The 22,116-nt window shown below is 39.8% G+C and overlaps 1 protein-coding gene across 2 annotated transcripts in view; it reads left to right on the plus strand.

Annotated features, from left to right (window-relative positions):
* The first annotated feature begins 2,063 nt into the window (after positions 1-2,063).
* Positions 2,064-22,116, plus strand: part of mettl24 (methyltransferase like 24) — a 35,016-nt gene continuing 14,963 nt past the window's right edge. The window contains exons 1-2 of one of the 2 annotated variants that reach the window (XM_069158230.1): positions 2,064-2,793; positions 21,055-21,153. In XM_069158230.1, the coding sequence (XP_069014331.1) occupies positions 2,455-2,793; positions 21,055-21,153 (438 nt within the window). In that variant the 5' untranslated portion in view covers positions 2,064-2,454. The remainder of the gene's footprint in view (positions 2,794-21,054; positions 21,154-22,116) is intronic. The other variant, XM_069158231.1, reaches the window with a different exon arrangement.

Here is a 22,116-nt window from a genome sequence, read left to right on the forward strand (position 1 = left end):
AAAACAGAAATCCTCTTTTTGTTTCTGATGCACAACATGAACCTGACATTCTGAGTTTGCTCATTTTCTTTCAAGATAACAACTAGATTTGTCTGTCTGTAAATGCAAAAAAACGAAGCACTCATGCGTGCTGCTTGAAATCCCGATCTGGTTGTACTGTACATGTGTACAAATTCACACAAAAGCAGAGCTTTGCAGGATCTTCCAGTGCATTATGCTAAAAGCTGTCATTTCTGCACCGTCAGTTTAACCACATGTATTCTTTCCTCATACTTCTATTATCATCACCAGTTAAATTACTGGCTGACCTACATCACATTCAGCATTCACACACTCACATGATTCAGTAATTCGTTCCATATGGAGGTGATAAGCGTTCATGATTAACCACTGGGTGGCAGCAGAGGTTGTCTGACCCGTTTCATTCTGGTTCTGGGTTTCCAGATAGAATTTATCTGATTCGGTTTAATTGCCTGGTGTAACCTACTTGACACGGTGGTGATAAAATGATGGAGGTAATTCACACACAGTCAGGACATTTTGTGACTACAGTATGCTTCCAAATACATTCACAGTATTCTTGAGCTTAGTTTTCATACAACAAAAACTCCATCAGTTTGGATTAATGTAAACAGATTGGGGGGGACAAATCAGTGAAAGGAAGTAAACTAGTTTCGATGTTTCGATCCATTCCCTAACTCATAACTATGGTTCATTCTCATAGCCATAAGACTTCACAGTGAATGGCAATGTATAAAATCATGAACCAGCCTTTTATCTATATCAATTAGACAAACAATATGTTGACTGACTGGTAGATTGATCGATGGAGCAGGTCAATACAGATCATGTGCTTTTACTGCAGTTTATAAGAACCAGCAGCACCAGACTCATTGAAATGTTGAACTCTATTTCTTTTGACATTTGCACACACATTATTCAATCTAGAAAACGTTGTGCTCTTTAAATCTACCGCATGTTCCTTGTAAGCGTACAAACAAAGCAAAGCCAATACCTGAAGTCTTGTGTTAATATTAATGTCTCTCTCCAACCTAATAGTACATTTGGAAGTGTATGTATGTTTACTGTCACTGACCAGAAACATCACCATAATGGAGTCCGTTGCAATTTTACCTCAAAATCCAGTGCATGTTCATGTGTGCTTTCATCAATGAAGAAGTTCGGGGAGTACTCTTTTTACTCCAAAGGGGGCAGTAGAGAGCTAAATTCGCTAAAAGCCAAACACAAAGGTTAGTCATTGATTCAGAACAGCAGGAGGAAGTGAGTCTGATCATTACCCTGCATTTCCTTGGATTTAGCTGTCAAAATAGTCTTCAAAACCAGGCAAATCCTAATTTCCATCCGAGTGAAAGTGTTATGATCAGTGCTTTTCTCCATCTAAAAATAATCTGCTTTAGCAGTCCTGACAAATGTCCCCTCTCTGTTTTAAAAAATATCAATAATATATTTAATAAATTGGTGCACAAGAAGGGGCTGTGATTATTAATTTGTTTACAAACAACAGCAGAATTTGTGGTCTTTGGAGAGAAATCAATGGCAAAGTTAATGAAGTTGCTTGAGAAGACAGTGAAGAAGTGTTGGCTTACAAATTAATATTTAGTTGGGGAATTACAGCAGAAGTTAGTTTTAGCGAGTTGGCAGAGATTTGAAGAACTAACTGATTTGTTGCAATAATACAGACAGTACTGGAAACAAAATGTTTGCATGGCAAAACTATATCTGATTCGAATGTGAGTAATATTATCCAGACAGACGTGTCATGTTTGGTGAGAGAGCAAACAGATGTGGAGAGAGACCTGCATGGACCCGCAGAGCAGAAGCAGGCCCTGCCCATATTACACAGTAACCTGAGATTCAGCTGGGCGGGAGAGGCAACCCCAGGGAGGGGGCAGAGCAACAGAGGGGTGTGTGTGTGCCTGTCTGTGATGTGAGCCTGATAGAAAGAAAAAGAAAGCAATTTAAAGGGGCGTGTGTGTTTGGGAAAAGAGGGACTTGTAAGTGTGAGGAGGGAGTTCCCAAAGTTTTCAAAGAGGTGGCATACATTGTACTTCAGAATCTGCTTGCAGAGCCTCAACACTAACATGCACACAGTCACGAATGGACATGTGTGCATGCGTGTGTGTGTGTGTGTGTGTGCAAGTTGCTTTATGAGCAGAGGTGTCATTGACATGATTGTGTTTTATTAACCTACCACTGTCTAACGGTGGACTTGGGACGAGAAGAGAAGAGAAGAGAAGAGAAGAGAAGAGAAGAGAAGAGAAGAGAAGAGAAGAGAAGAGAAGAGAAGAGAAGAGAAGAGAAGAGAAGAGAAGAGAAGAGAAGGCCGACTCTTTGACAAGAAAGAATGGGATAGAAAAAGCAGAGAGCAAAACAACACTTCCAGCTGAGGCCATGGACTAAAGTGAGCCAGAGACCGGGCGGACCGAATAGAGAATGGACATGGGCAGAGAGCGACTCACCCTGGGATTGCTGCTGCGTTTGGGCATTCTGCTTACTGCTGTGTGTGTGTGCGTTCATGTTTACCTGGAGACAGGTTGGCAGGTCTCCCCTGCACCCCTGACTTCGGGACGTCCCAGCCAGTCCAATCAGAACCGGGGTCAACAAAGCAGAATTAAACGGGTGCCTGCAGAAGCAGAGGAGCAGGACAAAAGCATTAAAAGGAGAATCTCTTATGTTCGCACAGTGAAGAAGGACAATATAGCGAATAAGAGGAATGAAGTCAGCGAGGACCCCTCACCGCCGTGCTGCCCACCTCTCCACCCGCACAAAAAGGTAGGTTTAATATACTTTCAACTTCTTTGTTCTTAATTGCTGCGACTGAGATTCTTGTAAGTTTATCGGATCCTAAATCAGTGTAGCAGGAGACAGACTGGCTCAATAAGGAGCTTTCACTCCATCCCTCTGAGTTACTGGCTTAAAGCTCAGTAATCCCAGGAGGGTGATGAAGGAAGAACAGGCTGTAGAATCAATGCATGTTCAACGAGCACCTCTGAAATGCTTCGAAGTTGAAAAAGAGAGTTTGTCACTCTGGTTTCAAGCACTATAAAGTCGCCTGCATTTATTTTTTGAAAGAGGTTTACAATTTAAACAAGTGTAGGTTTAACACAAACTGCAAATCAAACACTCCCCCCTCTCGTATCGGCTGCAAACCTATACAGAGTCAGCTCCAACAAAGGACTATTCAAACACAGTGTCTTTTGGAGCTATTTACATACTCAAACACACACATACACAAACTCCAGGAGCTTGACCTGCTGACCTGTGATGGGTGTGTCAGCGCACCAGTTTAACAACCCTCCACTTGCCTTTCTCCATGCATTTCTCTTTGATTCATTGCTGCTCTTTGCCATTGCCTTAATTTCGTCATTCGATCTCCCCATCCATCTGTCTCCCTTTTGTTCCCTATACCCGCCCATTTCTCTCAACCCTTCCCACCAACAGAGCACACATATTCGCACGCACACACACACACACACACACACACACACACACACACACACACACACACAAACACATCTGTCTTTCCCTCATCTTCCTCCTCTCCACTGTTTTTCCTGGCTCTGTTACTTCGGGGTGTACGTCTTTTAATCTTTAATGACCTAAGTTATAGTGACAAAGATGCTGGCACTGAGCTCTAAATGCCATGGAAATCACTACAGGGCTATTACGCCAGGGGCACTTGTGCACCATCAATTTTACATATGCTCACTCGGGAGAGGAAGAATCAGGGATGATTCTTAACACAAAATTTGTCTCCTAAGGTGCCCTGGAGGGGCCCTGATGAAATTTCTGTGTCATGTGCGGCTGCCATTTAGCTCCCTCTTTCTCTCTACCCACACTCTTCCTCACTTTTCTCCCTTTTGGCTCTCATCTTGAACATCGCTGGTATTTTTTTGCTTTGTCATGTTACCTTCATGCTCTAATCCTTCCTCTTGCTTTTTATTCTCTCCTGTCTGTATCAATTTAAAACTTCAGACTCACCTCCCACTTCTAACCCATATTTCTCTTATTTTCCCTCCCTTCCTTTAACTTCTCTCTCACACTGGCTCCCTGCTCTCTCCTCGCGGCACGTATTCATTGATTGCAGATGAAATAATGGGCTGGAAAGCAGGACTGTTGTTATGCAAGGAATTTGACAAGTACTTTTTTAGTGACCTTGGAGAACAGCAATGGAGGGAATTGAGAAAATATTTTGCATAATGTAAAAAAATAAACCGAAAGCCAAGGGCATGCACAAGTTGGTGTTTTCCAGAAACACAGAGGAAATTTACTTTTTAAACACTCGTGCTTCCTAAGCAATTATTCATTTCAGAATTTCTGGTTTGTATCAAAGGATTAGTTTATTGTTTGTTAATGAGCCTGACAACTATAAAAATGAAAGTATGCAGACCTTTTCCCAGTCCATGTCTATTTAAAAGAGACTGGTCAAAGTGAACATATGGTTTGAAATATAACCTTTTGTATAATTTTATATGCCTGGCAAAATATTTGGTGTGTTAAATGCAAAATAACTTTTTCAACTATCTACAGAGTATGGAGAGATCTTAGTTTTATGTTGCTGCAGAACATAAACAGAAACGGTTGCCCCCCCACGATTATCTATTTATGAGCTGCTGTGAAACAAAATAAAATCAGTGTAATGTTTTGCAACAGCCACAGCTCCGTCTACAGCAAAGATATTTGTGCATATGATGGCACACTGTTGTTTTCCTAAGAGTCAATTCTGTGCTCATTTATAGTTTCTTATATTTGTTCATAAACTGAACACAACTGGAGGGGTTTATGGACAAACAGTTGATATATATATCAGCAAATAATCACAACAGATAATTAAGGGAATGAACACTGTAGAAGTAATATCCAAAACATCCACACATCCCAAAATACATATGGGCAGAGCCTTTTTAGGTATAAAGTTTCTGCGCTACAGTGCAGTGTTGAGTTGTTGGTGAAGGTAATATAACTGAAGATATAATCAGTATAAATGCTCATAGTAATGTCTTGGCTTAGTAATAAGGGTTAAATGCTCACATTAAATATTACATCCCCATATTCATATAGTGGAATACATGATGTGTTTCCCTCTTAACATATTCAATCAGTATGGTTGATTGAGGCAGGCACTAAAATAATCATAAGTTTAAAACACTTTATTATCTGCTAATAAAACTGTTGAGAGGATTTTTCACCTGTTTATGGCTTTGTATATATTTTATATGATGTACATATGGTGTTTTATTTGTGTCTCAGTAATTAAGACGCAAATAAAACTCCCCAGCTGTCTTGTTGTCAGCACTTCATCACATCTGCATAGAATATTTGTACTTTCACATAGTGTGCTTATTTTATGGCATTTTTGTTGCATACCAACAACTACACGGTGTCACAGCTTCACAAACAGCAGCTGATCTGTCATCTGTGCTGCAGTTTGAAAACACCAGAAGGTAGGGATGTTTCGCTTAAAGGCTTTTTCTGAGCAAAATAAAGCGAGAAATCATTCATGAAGGCAAAGCTCTTTTCAAAACTCATTCTAGAGGCTGTAGAGTAGAAAGGTGACAGGACAGACTGTTGCTGACAAATTATGTCTCCCTTAATAAACTGTCTGCGTATTTGTGTGAGAGAGAGAGAGACACAGCCTCGGGGACTGTTTTCTGTTTTAGCAATAACCAATCAAAAGGAAATCTAATCTCTTAGCTGTCAGACATCCACACAAGTACACTCACACACATCTTCTTTAATCATTTACCTTGTGCAGGTTTTCTTCCCCACCGGGAAAAGGGGAGAAGGATGAGTTGGTAAATTATAGACAGACATGAAATGTGTTCGCTCAGACAACAGCAGCAGTGATGGAGGGAGAGAAAGAGAGACGCAAACACAAAGAGAGAAGGATGTCAAAAAGCAGACACAGCATGCACTGATGATTCAGCCTCCTGTCTTTAACACAGCGATAAACAGACTATAGTGGCCTTAAGTCACAGTGACGTACACACACACGACAAAGAGCCTCGACACTCCAACGCTGAAACCTACTGTGAAAAAGGCCAACAGCGACTGGCGGCTCAAAAAGTCAACAAAAAAAAAGTAACATATGACATCATATGTTAATTTAAATGACTAAGCCTCCCATGAATTCTGATGCGCTTATTGCCATTGGTGGGAGAGGAAGTGATGCCACTTTCCTGGTTGGAGAAAAGAAGCAAGTGGCAAAAATGTACGGCGTATTGTGTATTCGTACTGAGTATTGTAAGATACTACCATGTACAGCTGGTAAGGGATTTTCTGTAAATACCTCCAGAAAATAGGCTGCGTCCCTAATATGATTAAAAATAAGAGCATGTTCAAGATGCTCAAGATGATTTATAGAGATAAGATCTCTATAAATAACGTACAAGTCCACATGAAACAACACTTCACTTCTGTCTACATTACACATAGTTTACAACAACAAATACATCACTGTCCATCTCAGAAGAGAGATTCATCTTTTGTTGCTATCCCCAATGTTTCTTTAACGTTTGTTTTCATGCCAAAAGGTCTTGTTGTGGTGAGTCATTTCTTATCCAAGAAAGGGTATAAGTATAAAAGGGGTTGTATGTTGCAGAGATTTGAATGCCCTAAAGTAATGGGTAATTTGGGGTTGTATAAATATACTGACTTGACTTCACTGTGAACCATTTACCCAAAATCCTTTTGCTGTTTTACTGTTATGTAACTTCCTGCTTCTCATTTCCGAGCACTCAGTGAGTTGAAATCTGCAGTTGTGATAAAGATGTTAAAGGAAAATTATAACATTTTAGTGTGTTTAAACAGCTTTTATACTTATGAGATATATTTACTTTATATTATGTTTTATACTACGTTCTCATGGTTTGTACTCAGCTATTTAGAAAGTAGTCAAACAAATACAACAACAACAGGAAGAATCTCGACCCAGCAACAATTGTCTATTACTCATCATAGTCGGGCGATTTCAGTCCAGAACTTTACTATGAAGTAAAAATACTTTCTTTGAAGAGAAAATAAGTGGTGCTTAAATCAATAATTGAAAGGATCCCACATTTTTACAAGAGTCCTGTCAAAGAAGAGAATTTTAATAATCACTATTGCTTTTACTCCTTAGAGTGCAACTCAGTGACAATTTTGCTCTTATTTTTCTGAAGAATATGTAGTTTGCACCTATGTCTTCTCTAAAGTCACACATTGTAAAAAGTCAAACACAACATCTTAAAGTTCATGTTGAAATTAATGTTTAATCTTAAACTGCTACATATATTTTCCTGCATAGCCATCTTATCACTTCTCCCTGCCCTCTATCCACAGCGTCCCATTTAACAGTGAAAGTATTGTGAGATTGTGGGCAATGTAGGGCTTTTCTGTAGGAATTCCACGCCAGCATCGTTCAGAGATTACTCCACATAGTCCAGCTGTCATTCACATGTCACACACATTGAACCTCAAAGCCCACAGACATGCAGTACATAGATCACAAGAGCAGAGGAGCAAAGTGGAACCATGGATTCTTTAAGACAGGCTTTCCAGTTTAAGAAGATTCTGTAACGTAAGAATCCACGACAGTTTACTGAAATGATTATCCAGTGGTGTTAGGATGACCAAATGACAATCTATGCATCTGTCTTTGTGTTTATTTTGAATTATATGAGGATATTGCATAAAACTAGAATTCTGTCTCGTGTTTATAATCCTCCGCCAACAAGTTTAAGTTTACCTCCATGCTTTCCAACACCCGACACGTTCTTGAGACATTGCGAGCATTGTGTGGACAAGAGGTTAATTTGACATTTGACCACCGAAATCCAACCAGTTCATCCTTGACTCTAAGTGAATGTTTGTGCCAAATTTGAAGATTTTCCTGCAAGGCGTCCCTGAAACAACGCTTGCTAGGACTTGGGTCACAGTGACTTTGACCTTTGACTACCAAAAACCAAGCAGTTCATCCTCGGAACCAAATGAAAATTTGAGCCAAGTTTGAGCAAAGAATTCCTGAGATGTTTTGCTCATAATAATGGGACAGACGGACGGATAAACAACCAAAAAACATAATACCGCAACACTGCCTAACGGCGAGTGCTGGTGAGAAGGCTGTAAGATGTCCAAAATTCAAAGAATTGTTTGCAGTCTAGAGTCAAATTCAAAATAGTTTGATACTGTAACAAACCCACATCAATAAAGTCACAAAGCTATTTTAATTGTGATGCATCTAATTTAAAGCAATGATGTTTGTGTACTGCATCAAAATGGTATGATCCCGTTGATCGTCAAAAATATTAACTAAATGTTTCCTTTTGTTCTCTGGTGTCCGAGACAAAAAAAAACAACAACAAAAGGAAACAGACACTTATGGTCCTCTAATCTTATTCTAATTCAAGTTTACGAATATTTGTAAATAGTTTTGATTATGATAATAGATTTCACCAAAACCACCAATAAGCCGGAGCAGTTTCCATTTTAATTCAAATGATTTCTTTTGATCAGATTGGACACAAATTCATGTATTTGAAAGGCAAGTATTAATTACTTCAGTTCAAATATAGTCAATTAATACTTTGTTCCTGAGCGTTGATGAATTCAGTCCTGGGATAGAGTGAGAACAGAAAAGGCCACTTTGTACTGCTTGCGCCAACCTCTGCCAGCCAGTATTGGGCCCCAATGGAATTTCTAATGCAGAAACCCGCTGACCTTGGTTATGTCTTGGTAAACTGAAAGACTGGGCTCAACAAAGAAAGAGAGGGGGAGAGGGAAGGACTGTTTGAAAAGAATGAGAGGGGTTGACTCCTGTAATCCCAAAGGTGTGACTGGAGTCAGTTCTCAGGCATCTTTAACCTCCAGCTCGGGCGTCTGGGGAACCAGGGAGTCACAAGAAATCAACGGCTGAGAAGCTGACATGTCACTTGGGTCACACTCCTTCACTTCCCTTTTTGCTCCTGAACTAAAAATTTCATGTCCATTACCAATAGCATACTGCTGTTGAACTCCCAGCCGGAGCCATTTATACTCCTATATGGAATCTACAAAAATAGTCTCATAGAATAGCAACATAATTCACAGCATTTGTGCAAGCAGAAACGTGTTAACTCACCATGTATTCACTTCTGTTAAAAGCGAGAGGTTTAGCATTGCTTAATTTGTCAGTGAAGCTTGTCTTAAGTCACTGAAGAGCCTAAATTTAAATAAAAAGCTAGTGCCAGTAAGCATGCCAGAAATAAAATATGAATATATGAAGCTTTGAACTTTGTATGAAACTGAAAGGAGCACCCCAGTGGTTTTGTATGTTTTAGCCCATTTATTATACGTTGCATAAAGTTTACATCACAGATTATTATTTTAGACTCTGTAAATCCCTTCTCTACAGTTTTTCTCCATTAATACATGCATTCAATTACAGTCTTAAACTTGCCTGAGTTGTGTAATCCATTACCCTGGGAATCAAGTCTGAATTGCTCTTTGTTAAAGTAATTAGGCAGTGTGCACTTTTCACATGATTGTACACATAAACTCCCTCTAGTGTGTTGCAAAGTCCTATCAATCCACACATATAATGACAAAGTGAAAGAAGGCTTTTTGAATTTTTTGCAAAATCAAAAACTAAAATCTTGCATGAAGTCTGAATGCTTTTTTTAGTGACTGTATTTAAGTGACAAAACTCTAGTTATCATACGTATTTGAAATAAAAGAGATATGAATGAAAACCACTGGATGTTTGCAACAGTGGGTTAAATGGCCAAAACCAGAAACTCTACAAAGCATGCAGGATTTGTTGTTAAAGAGATATAACTTGCAAACTCACTCGTATAGGACTTTAAGTTTGTCGGTGATTGCCACATAGTGTACAAAACAGCCTTCCTTAGGTAACAACAAGAGCGGAATAATCAGCTCATACAGTAGGACCACAAGCACCTCGAAAGCAGCTTATATAGCAAAGGTGCAATCGCTGCAGGCAGATGAATTCAGAGCGGGGAATTAAACATGTTTGGACACATGATTTCCAATACAATTTTGGATCATATCACCATGGTGACATTGCATCGTGCATTATGAAAACCCTGGCAAAACAAACAGCTCTAGACAGGCACATAGTTTTACTTGTGCAATACAAGATAATATCAAAGTCTGGCCGAAAGAAAAACAGAGGCTGGAAATCTGTGCCAAGAAATGGGGGAAGGAGGAAAAACAGATCTCTAAGATAATCAATTACCCTTGCTCTGCAAAGTTTAAAGAAATATTAAATATTTAATTTGCATGAGTAAGTGTTTTACACAGTTTTTTAACAAGACAGCTGAGAGCATATCATCCTTGGCCTGATAATTAAGTACTACTTTTTTTGTCAAACTGTTGAGCCGACTACCAGTTTAACAAGGAGGATCCAAATGCACAACACAGGAGGCAGGAGGTCGAAACAGAAGCCGAGTTTTACCAACAGACAGCGGGTTCTTTTACGAAAACAAAGATTCAAAAACCACAGAACAAAGCAAGGTAATAGAAAAAAAACAATAAAAAACACAATAACTTACATGATGCACAAATGTTCAGAAGCAATGAATTCACTACACAAGAATAAATATGAACTGGAACTGAAGAGGAGCAATAAAGAAGATGGACTGATCATCTAACAGGTTAGCACAGGAATTGGTAGGAAAATAACCCCAAAGTAGGGAAGTAAAGTCCACATGGCTGCAACAGAGTGACTACAAAATAAAACAGGAAGTGACTACAAAACAACAAGAACCACAACCGGTAAAAAAGAAACAAAAGGGCAGAACCGGGACAATGACTCCTGGAAGCTTGTGATCCCAACTTTTAAATGTAGCTCTACAACAGCTCTGCCTCAAACAAGATGATCAAATCCATACGCTGCTGGTGGAAAAACAGAACCCACTCAGTGCACTTTATGTTACAGTGGGCCCGTTGTGTGTGCTAACTTCTATCACACAAAGATGCCCACTGGAGGGGGGGTGGGGGGGGGGGGTCAGTGTCAAACTGTCAAGTCCTGATCGCACAATACTCCCTTCAGACGTGGACGCCTTGTTTGGAACATTCCAGAAAGTTCTCAGCCTCCCTCCCAGCTGATATGAATGAGTGCATTGACCTCTGAAATTGGATGCCCTATAGCTCCCATCTTTGCGACTCACCTCCACTGCCCATCCATGAACGCATGCACGCACACGCACACACACACACACACACACACACACAAAGGCAATGAATACCTGCTTCCAGCCAATGGCACATGGTGCGTCACCAAAAAGCCTTAGGTTTGTTTATGTAGCAGAAACCCATTTCAGTAGCGTTTGATGCACGCCTTAGCTTTATGTGTCTGGTTACAAAGACAGCAGACACCACTTAGCCCCAAAAGCAACAAAGAAACCCAGTGAAGCTCAAGAAAAATCATTTAAAGAGCTTGTTGTTGCTTTTAGCCTTGTTTAAAACAATATTCATCCCTGTTTCTCTCTCACTTTGTATCAGTTGTACTTATTTGATAGCTGGTACAAGTGATTCTGCTGAAGACAATAATATCACAGAAAAACATTGACACTTATACTCTGAAATTGCTGGAAACATACATCCCCTTGCCATCATCTTTCAATTCCAGTCTACATATCCAGCGATCATATACGTGTAAGACATAAACATGCAAATTGGGAAACAAAGAATGAGCCAAGAGTAGAAATGACTCCCTCCCTCCCTCCGTCTAGCTTGCCGTCACTCTGTCTGTATTTCCAGCTCCATCTCAGGAAGTAAGTGTCATATGGTGCGCAGCGTGCTCCCTCTGCTCTTCCCAACTCGACATCAAACACAGATTTCATATTTGGGATATTGTCCAGGAAGACAGGGGCACACTCGCATAGACAGCTTCACACACAAAGCCACACACATACAGAGTGTAACTGCTAACAATAAGACCCCATCTGTCTCTTAAGTCGCTGGCCAACAAGGCCCAATTCAAACACAATATAATCAAATCAGAGGAACGAGTGTTTTCAGCGATCAATAATTTTTTTTTATCCAAGTTGCATATTCTACATAACTACTTCGTTTCATGTGGTGATGGATAGGAGCGCCTATGCCTCATTGCTTTTATGAATGCATGCATGAGTGAAGTTGCCATGATGTGAATGAAGAGGGACTGTGTTTCCAAGGCAACACCCAGTTCTGCAGAGATTTAAGTTGATCACATGTGCCATGACAAGTCAAAGGACTCCACAGAACACACTGACTTCACATGTATATATCTGTGAGTGCAGACTGTATGTGAAAGAGGAAGAAAGATGATTACAGCGTTTTCTGATAAGAGCAGCTGTTGGTTATTTTGGGTGGGAACTGGAAACCACAAATTACTTTTAGGAATCTCTCGAATAAAGTCAAACATAGCTGCCCCTCCTTTTAAAACCACACACAGCAGTGACTAGTATTGTGTATTTACACCTCCATTAACAACCAAGATTTCCCACTGCGGTTTTGTAAAACATTGGGCTTTAACGGCAAAGCAGCAAATATGGTTCTATAACCACCAACTGATACCTGCATAACCTTGTTATTCAATGGACAACAATGACAACAGTTTTCTTTAAAGGCTTTTGTCCTTGTTGATTACCAGTTAAAAACATCTATCCTGTCCTTTTATGTCTGCTAGTTCTCGGGATCCAGCTGAGTGTGAGAGCGTTTGTGATGCAGGAAAATTCAGCTTTGCACTGGCAAAATGCTTGAGCACTGCTCATATATCAGCTTTGAGTCAAACTAGATGGACACAAAATGCTACTGCCATGTAGGCGACGACACAAATTGCAGAGTCAGAATGGATGTGTGCTGGTCTTCCATCAGCTTTGAGTTACAGCACGTGGGCAGATAATGCTGCTGCCAATTAGTCTGCAGAATGAGAGTGTGCGCTGTAATGTAACAGTGTGAGGAGCATGAAAGCAAATCCTCAAAGTCAAATAAAATTCAGAAGTTAATTCTTCTCCAACAATGCATTTCTAGGATTATGTCAATTGTTTTCCAGCTTTCCCTCTCTGTCTCCCTCTCACAGAAACTCCTACAGCCCTTCTCTTACAGTAAATGCATCCCAGATGTGGGTTTGTTAGACAAATGAGAAACAGTAGAGAGAGGAGAACAAGCTCTTCATCCTCCATCCACACCATCCATGCCTCAGCCTCCAATTTCTTGTTTTCTCTCCTTCACACAAACAAACACTTTATCTCCACCCCCTTCCTCATGTATTTCTCCACTCCTCCACAGGCTGTCTGTGCCTTCGAGACTGAGGCTGAACTCTTCTGAGATTACTGCCTTTATTAAAAAAAAGATCAGCGTAATCCTCCTCTTTAATTCTGTTATACCCTGCCTGTCTCTCCCTGTACTCTGCCAGTGAGCGGGGATTGGCCGATGAGCCGGGCCGGCCAGAGGAGATGACACTGCAGGAAGTGGAGACAGCTGCATCTGGTCCGACTGCCGGTCTTTCCATCTCCCAGATTAGTCAGAATGATAGAGCTTAGTGAGGCTGATTCTCAGCGATTATCCTCCATATACCTTACAGTCACATGGTATCCTGTCAATCCTTAAAATATACGGGTTATTTTGCTCTGAATATAATAACTTTCAGTGTTTGGCTCTGACTATTACCAGCTGATATAACACAACATGGATTGCATTTGCTGTTCTAAGTCCCACGTATACAGCAGGGATAATATTTAGTAAACAGGTCTGATCTGGCGTCGGAATCAAACCTGGCCGACACTCGTTTGCTGTACAAATCTTTGTTTACAACAGCCTTACAGGAAAAAGGCTGGATGCATATTGTACTTTTCTTATGGGCAACAAATTTCACAAAAAGCCAGAAAGACCAAATCCAAACAGAGAACTGATTCTAACAACGCATTTAAGATTTAGGAGGAACAAATGGCCTTGAGGATGCCTGACACGGAAAGCTAGAAAATACTGGAAGACAGAAAAACACCATATGGGCTCTGGTCTTTTAACTGGGGTTCGTCAACAATAATCAAACTATAAAATAACAGGCTCTATATCCTTTAAATGTGCATGGATGGTGAAAAAATGTATTGTCTGCCAAGAATTTCTTTGGGGGCTCATCTCAAACAAATGGTCAATAATGGCAGGTAGCTTTTTCATCTTTCACAGGAATTACTGCAATTACTGGCACACAAAAAGTAATACAGTTTACATTCCTACAAGTAGCAATAGTTTGTTGTTCAACAGAACTAGTAGTAAGCAAGAGTTTGTGAGTGATAGCAATTAGGGTTTCATGAAAAAATAAAAGGACATAACTTACATAATTTAACAACTAAAAATAAATTTTAGTCATAAATACAAATTGCACCAAGGTTCAAAGCACCACAGTAATAACAAACCATCTTTCCCCGAGTCGCCCGTTTTCATTTCCAAAGTGTCAAACACAACCATTCCGTTCAATCCATTGGTGTCACAGAGATACGCACAAGGTGCCCTACGGTGTCTGCACTGTGACTCGACGCTCTGGGATGAGAACAGTTTGCCCTGAATCCCATTAGCACAAGCCTCTGGAGCACAAATCTCGGATATGATCTTGCACCTGGGTTCACCACCCACTAGAAAACAGAGCGAGGTTAATGTGAATCATCTAGCAGCTGTTTCATTGAACCACAACTTCTCTGTCTGCCCACTTGTCCATTCCATGTCTTGACCTTCATTTGGCATTGGGCACTGTTGAATTTTGACCCGAGCTGTCAGGAAAATACAGCCTGTCGGAGAACATCTTCTGACTTCAAGACAGTCCGTGGTGCTAAAAAAAACATTCCACATGCCGATGAACTAAAAGCTTTGACCTCTTGGCTGCACAGCTTGGTGGTATTTTTTCTGAAGTGTCTGGACTCTGGTGAGAGCAATTGCAAAAGGATGAGCAGCAGGTCTGACACTCAGCCACCCTGGCACTTTACCAGCAGACGGGGCTGACTTGGCAGCGCTCTTGCTTGTCGCCTTATGGTTTCCAAATGGGTAGCCACATCTCACCTGTAGCTTGGTCCTCCGTGACCTTCGATGTGCTGATGACAATTTGTTTACTCAAGCACTGATTGCACCGTGTCCCTCAAACTCTCTGACCACACTGCCATCGATCGTTATGTATTGACTTTTTTTTTTTTCTCCTTGTTGTAAATCTAAATACAGAAATGGACCTATTACCTTTTTCATATTTAGGTGCATGTCCTTCTCCATCTGTGTGTTTTTTTTTTTTTTAACTCTACCACCGCTTCTACCGCCCACTTCTCCCCTCTTCTCGTCCGCCTTCATTGTCCTGGCAGACGGTCTTCTCTTGTTTTATCCAGTCATCTCTTGTTCACCCATCCATCCTCTTCTCCCTGAGGGATTATTCATGCTTGGCTTGGCTGCTCACACCTCTCTCACACCCAGGCTGAGAGGCACATATCCAAGAACACACCCAGCTATATCCAAACATGCAGGTCGTGCACAGGCAAAATCCATGTTTTATTGATTTCTGACATGTAAAGAAGAAAATATGATGTTACTTTACAAATGGCGGTGTTTGAGGAATGCTTGGGATCAGTTTCACTTTTGTGGCTGATTGTGTGACATTTGCATCCAGAGTTTGCTGATATTTTGAGCAATCCTGTCTTTCCTCTATCCATGCAGGTTCTCTGGCCACCATAGAACCCCAAGGCAAAATATTTCCTCTCTCATGCTTAAAAGCTGGTTTCTCTTCATCAAATGCTGCTCCTTTGGTGTTTTCAGTGAAAGAGCTCAGTTCGAACTTCATCTGTCTGCAGCCATTGTTTTCCAAACATGTCTGGCAGGTGTTCCTTTGCCGTCTTCAGACGTTGAACTTTGTGACGAGGCTGCAGGTAAAGTTTAATTGTGAAGACTCATCTGTGTAGTTCCTGTTTGTGCACCAGCTCTGAAGTGTTAAACGTTGCACCACCACTCCCGTGTCAGCTAAACCTTCCAGCAGCTTCTTTGCAGTCATATTTTGGTTTTGCTTTTCCTTTCTGTCCAGCAGATGTTCAGTTTTCTCTAAAAATGTTCTTGGTCTTTCAGATCTTGTCTTAACTTTCACATTCCCCCTAAGCTGCCATTTCTTAAATGACATTTTCGACTGTTGAAATTGAAAGCTGTAAGCGCTTTAATATATTTTTGCAGCTCTTGTCTGTTTTATAGCCATCAACTAGCTTCATTTCTGATCTTAAGTCAGTTGCCTTGTGGTTGTTGTGTATTTCCTAAAGGTTTGATGAGCCTCTGGTATTATCATACAGCTGACTTCTGTCATTAGCTGACTAATGATAGTTCTTGACACAACTAGCGAGTCCTAATGAGTCAATTAAAGCCTAATTAGATCATTATCTTCTGTGTTTTACTTATTTTAAGTAGAAGGGTGCACAAACTAACCCCTATCTCATTAATGATGAATTTTTCTGTAATTTTTCAAGTTGATGAAATATAAATGAACGCATTAAAATCGGGGGGAAAAGACCCGTTTTAAAACGTGATTATTGCAAGACTTTTTAGTTCTTTTGACCGGAGTGCTCAAACTTTTGCATATCTGTATCTCTAACATACAAAGTCAGTCAGTCAAAATAAAACACAAAAGTTGACGTCTAAATTCAAATGTTTCCCTCTTTCCTTTCAGGGCCTCATTATCAGCTGATCATCCCAGCTCCATTTATAACCTGCACGTCAACTCGACTTGCTTACACAACTGAAAACTGAACCCATTTAGTCACATGCATTTTAACTTCCAATTTACCTCTTCAATTAACTATATTTTAGCGGCCATGTAAATATCTTTCAGTGTTTTGGCTAATTTTGATGTTTCATGTATAAACTTTCAGCAACAAACACGCATTCATTTTCTGTGGAACCTTTTCTAGTTCCCGGTATCAAGGCTCCAGCAAATTTCCATTTAAACACTTGAACCTACACTTAATTTCTTCCAGCACTTCCACTTCAACTGATCCTTCAAGCTCAATTCATCACTTACACTTAAACAGACATTTTCACTCTTATCGGTGCCTGAAGCTAAAACCAGATCTTTAACTGTTTTCAGCCATTTTATTTCAACTTCACTCGGCGAGTACACTTCAATTGACACTTTCGCTTAATTCAGTATTTCTATCCTCTTTATCAGTATTCTGTATTCAGGGTTAAAAAGTGCAAATGATAAAACAGCTGGTGTGTTGTAGAATGTTTTTTCCCTAATTAATCAGTTATTTCCATTGACCATCTTGTTCATGTAAAGACAACTATAGCTTCAATGGTGGTGCTGAGGATATCTAATGTCATGGGATTAATGTCTACCCAGCTGAGGCTCGACACTCCTGACTGATGTTCTGTGTGTTTGTTATTAACACTGTTGTCCCTGAGGTGTTGATGACTTATTGCTTGACTGAACACAGGGCTTAATACTAATCTCATCACTGCTGTAATGATTCACCAGTTAGTAATAGCCCATAGGCACGTATACTATAATGTGTACATAGACACAACACCATCTCTTTCTAGACAATTTACCAAAGACGAATATTCCACAAAATTTGTTTTAGATCAAAGGGTTTTTGAATGTTTAGGTGTATAAATATTGCAATAATTTTTTTTCTAAATACCTTCACATGAATAGAGACGACATGAATGCAGGCTGTGAGAATAACAGACTTAAATTGAAAAGATAAGCTGTACAAGACAATCCAGCTATAAAGCAAAGTCTTACATCTAGAAAGCTGTCACGTTTCTTCTCCTGGTGAAATCTTCCAATGTTTCCATCTCTTCTCTGCTATAAAGTTCAGGGAGGTCATGTGTTTGTGTGTGGATTAGAAAAACCCATTGTCCTTTTCCTCTCTACTCTCAACCGTTGCTTACAGTACATACTGCAACCTCCCTGAGAGTCCATTGTCCCAGATATCTGCCCTCTGATCAGTGGCCCAGTACCAACCTGTACCGGGGTGATGTATGGGGCCTGACAGCCGAGTTGTGCAGGGAGGACTTGGTAAGGAGATGAAAAGGGCAGCTTAGAGACGGAGAGTTCTGGGAGCTTTTAGAGTCCCCAGGATGCAGAAAGGTAGATGTTGTTTGTCTGTGTGTAAATGGCATGCAGTCTTTCAGTCTCTGTAAAGCTCTCCTGGCCTCAATACCGCATCTTTTGGAGCGAAGTTGATTAGAATTGTTATTTCGGGTTTCTTCTTTTTATCAGGGATTGTTTGTGAGATTGTGGGCTTTTGCCAGAGAGATTTCCACTATGGTGTCCGAATCAAAATTATATAGAGGGATTGCACAACAGATAATCTTTGGGGAAACTGAGGTAAAAATCAGAGGAAAAACATCCTGATAAAAACTGATCCAGTAATCACTGTTTTTACAGAATTTGTACTGTCCTGTTACAGATTAATAATGATGCCATATACTTAAATATCAAGAGATTTGTTTTGATTGAGCTCTCTGTGGCATGTAGAAAGCATCTTTTCTATGCAGAGTAAGTTGTAATGTTTTCTCCAAAAGGTACCCATGTGTATTATTGGGCCAATGAAACGATCTGTTTTCAAGAGACACCTCAAATATGTATATTGAACTATTTTCAAAGGTTGATTTTCAATGTATTTGCTATGTCTGTCTGACCATTAGTCATTGCTGCTATAGCAATCACAGCTATTTTATATTTCCTAATCCACAAGCATCTTTGGCTGACTCTGATCTTTTCCTAACTGTTCTGCACATTCATATTATGAATATTTTCATATATTAATAACAATCATAATAATAATAATCTACAAAACAAGAATTACACATTCATATAACCTAATCTATCTATAACCTAATATAACCTAATTAGGTCAACTACACAGTCACTAGCAACTGGCAATTTAGTTCTCTTTTTCAAAGGACTAAAATTTGTTCTGTTCTTGCATTTTTTTATGTTTTGAATGGACAAACTAAAATGAAACAATTTTTTTTTTTTATAGTATATAAAAGTAGAAATGTTAACATGCAGCCTATCTTGCTATGTATTGCAAAAACAGAGTTCAGCCTGTGTTTATTGTTGGAGAATATACCTCACCGTGTCTAAGATGTGGAAAAGTCTAGGCTACCCCTACCAACAATATTTTTAACTGTAATATATATATATATAGCAATTATTAAGCACGGTGGTTATAATGCAAGCCTCAAGTTTAAAATGTGTTTTCAAGTAATGATATTTTTAATTCAATGCAGATATTCTTTACAATTTCTAAGTGAGACACTAAAGAGAGAGACGGACAGAGAGAGACAGAACAGAAGCAGGCTGTGAGAGGGAGAGAGATAGGAAAGGAAATTGTTAGAAACAGAGGGGCGATAGAGAGAGGAGGGGAAGAGTGGAGGCATGGCAAGCAGTCAGATGTTTTGACATGCTGCAAATCGATTGGAGGCTGAATGCCAAACACTGAATAGTAGCGTGTGGATCAAGGTCTGTAGCCACTAAAGGAACAGCTGATTCTGTGTGCTGGCAGATTCAGGATCAGCATCACTGGAGGAGGAAATTACACACATGGTGCTGTCAGATAGTGTATTAGCAGAGTGCTGTGAGATATGTCCATATAAACTCAATGAATTGTGTAATTTTTATACTCAAGTGTGAGTTTCTATATACATGTATGCTCTGGTCTAGTGTGTGTTTGTCCAGGTGCACTGAAGATTAAAAAAAAAAGACAGCCCCGTCACTGAAAATGCTTTAGTAGATAATCTCGTGCTGCAGATCTATGCATCTGTACAGCTTGTGCAGACACACGTGTACGTTCAAGTGCAAACAGGAATCCTAATGTGTGTGTAAAAGGAGTGTTTGAGTGCAGCCCCGTATCACACCTCTCAGTGCACTAAAGGATATGACCGTCAGAAAAGGAGTACAAAGAGTAATAAAGATCAAGTAAGAAGGAGTTTGGGGGGGTGTGGACAGAACAAACTTGCGACACAGATATGGCATCCTCGTGGACGGAGGGGTGTATTACACACTTTAGCAAATGAAAATATCAAAGATGCATGAATGACCAATGCACAATCTAAGACTTTATCAAGGATTGTAACCCTAGCAAATCACTTTTGTTAATTTAAAAAAGATAAATAGAAATTCAAGTGTCTTAGCTGTGAATCCCTCTGGGTTGTTCCTGCAGTCACTGTGAGTAGAGTGAAAGAAAAAGAGTGCTGGAAATATGGCAGTGAATACCAACACAAAGTTATTTTCCTGAACAGACAATGCCCTTTACAGGTTGCTTGCCAGATGTGCCCACAGCATCAAACAAACCCAAACATGATCTTGTTAGCTGAGCTTTCCATAACCGTGGAAAATTTGAAAATAAACTGCAGCACCCATATATGACTGATGAGGCAGGGATGTGTGCTTCCATGAAATCACTGAATAGAATTCATAGCAGGGCCACTAATGAGTACTTGGCCATGGTGATTGACCCAAGAAATGATTGTGCAAACAACAAATACATCATCACAGATCTTCTACTGCTGGCTCTCCATCTTACGGCCTCTCCTCTAATCATAAACAGACACATTCCTGTAGAAATGAAGCAGACTATACACCAGAGGTCTGCCAGGTTTCAGGAATGTGATCACAGCAGAACTGAGCTGTTACAGCCAGCCGAGGTCTTATTTTTCCACTGTAAAACACAGATGAACTTTCCAAAGTAAATTTTTCTGTACCTTCCAGCACGTGATGCATATGATTAAATAGCAGGCCCCATTTTACTAAAATAACACGAGATGAACTTTACGAGTTTATTTGTCACTAACGCACGAGTGGAAACAATTCTCCGCAGAGCACATTGTGACCTAGTTTGATCAGTTCCCATACACAAGTGGGTTATAATACCTGAAAGAATAAAGCTCCTTTATTGTTGACCTTGCACTGGATTTCTTGCGAGTGGCCTACTTCGATGTTAGATAATTATACATTCTTATGTTCTTTTCATTGTTACTGATCATGCATATGTGTGTGTGTGTGTGTGTGTGTGTGTGTGTGTGTGTGTGTGTGTCCCACTACAGACACCAAGGTGGCATATAGCCCTGGAGCCCTGGGCCAGTGAGAGTCAGTCTCTGGAGGAGGAAGCTAAAAGGTTCCTCAGCTACATCACAACCCCACAAGTGAGCCATCGTTTAAATTCTCACTGGAGTGGCGCCTAAAATAATTTCCTGTTGTATAAAACCAGATCTATTCATTTCAATTCATGTATTTTCAACTACAACTGTATATACAATAATGTGTATCATATGTAACAGTGGTAGAATATAACCAGCATTTACTGTACTTTACCAATTTGATGAATATGTATATTATATGCTCGGTGGTAATTCTAGATCATTTCATATTAATTGTGCTTTCCTGTTGACTATGTTTCATTGTGGATCAAATCATCTTATATCTGATTTTGACTATTTGAACCAAAGGTTAACCAAACATTGTAACTAAATACATAAATGTAGCATTAAGACTTTAGTTCGAAAACTGATCATTATAGTACTGTTACTATAATAGGCACAGACGCACTTCATATTGACAGCTCTTTGTTATATATATATCAGAACAAGACTGTATTTCTCATCCAATGACTGAGCTACACTGGCATCTCTGACATTCAGCTCAGCCAGAGCATTTGTCTTGCTTGACAGCACACACAATTCATTATTCTATTGATTACCATACAGATGGAGCTCATGGCCCCTCTATTCAGACTTAATCAATGAGATGTTGCGTTTTGTTTCTGCATCTATATCAGTATTAATTACTACAAATCGATTAAGATGTTGTGCATAATAGTTTGGAGAAAAAAAAAAAAATCAAGTGACTGAAACAGCCTGGAATCTTGTGTCTATGGTGAAGGTCTAAAGCATGGTCTGACATTTTTTTGGATTACATGTGCTGGGGTTTTTATTGTAATGAAATTGGCTCAGGGATAAAACAGCATCTTATCTTTCTCCCTCACACAATATAACCAGAACATGGAGTACCCCACTCCAAATGACTAAGCGTTCATTCTATATCTTTCACAAAGCAGAAATTCAGCTCATAATGAATTAGTGCTGGGATGTGTGCGTGTGCGTGTGCAT

This window comes from Embiotoca jacksoni, unplaced genomic scaffold, assembly GCF_022577435.1.
Source record: "Embiotoca jacksoni isolate LCO1_2020_lvr unplaced genomic scaffold, fEmbJac1.0.p SCAF_23, whole genome shotgun sequence".
Classification (NCBI taxonomy): domain Eukaryota; kingdom Metazoa; phylum Chordata; class Actinopteri; family Embiotocidae; genus Embiotoca; species Embiotoca jacksoni.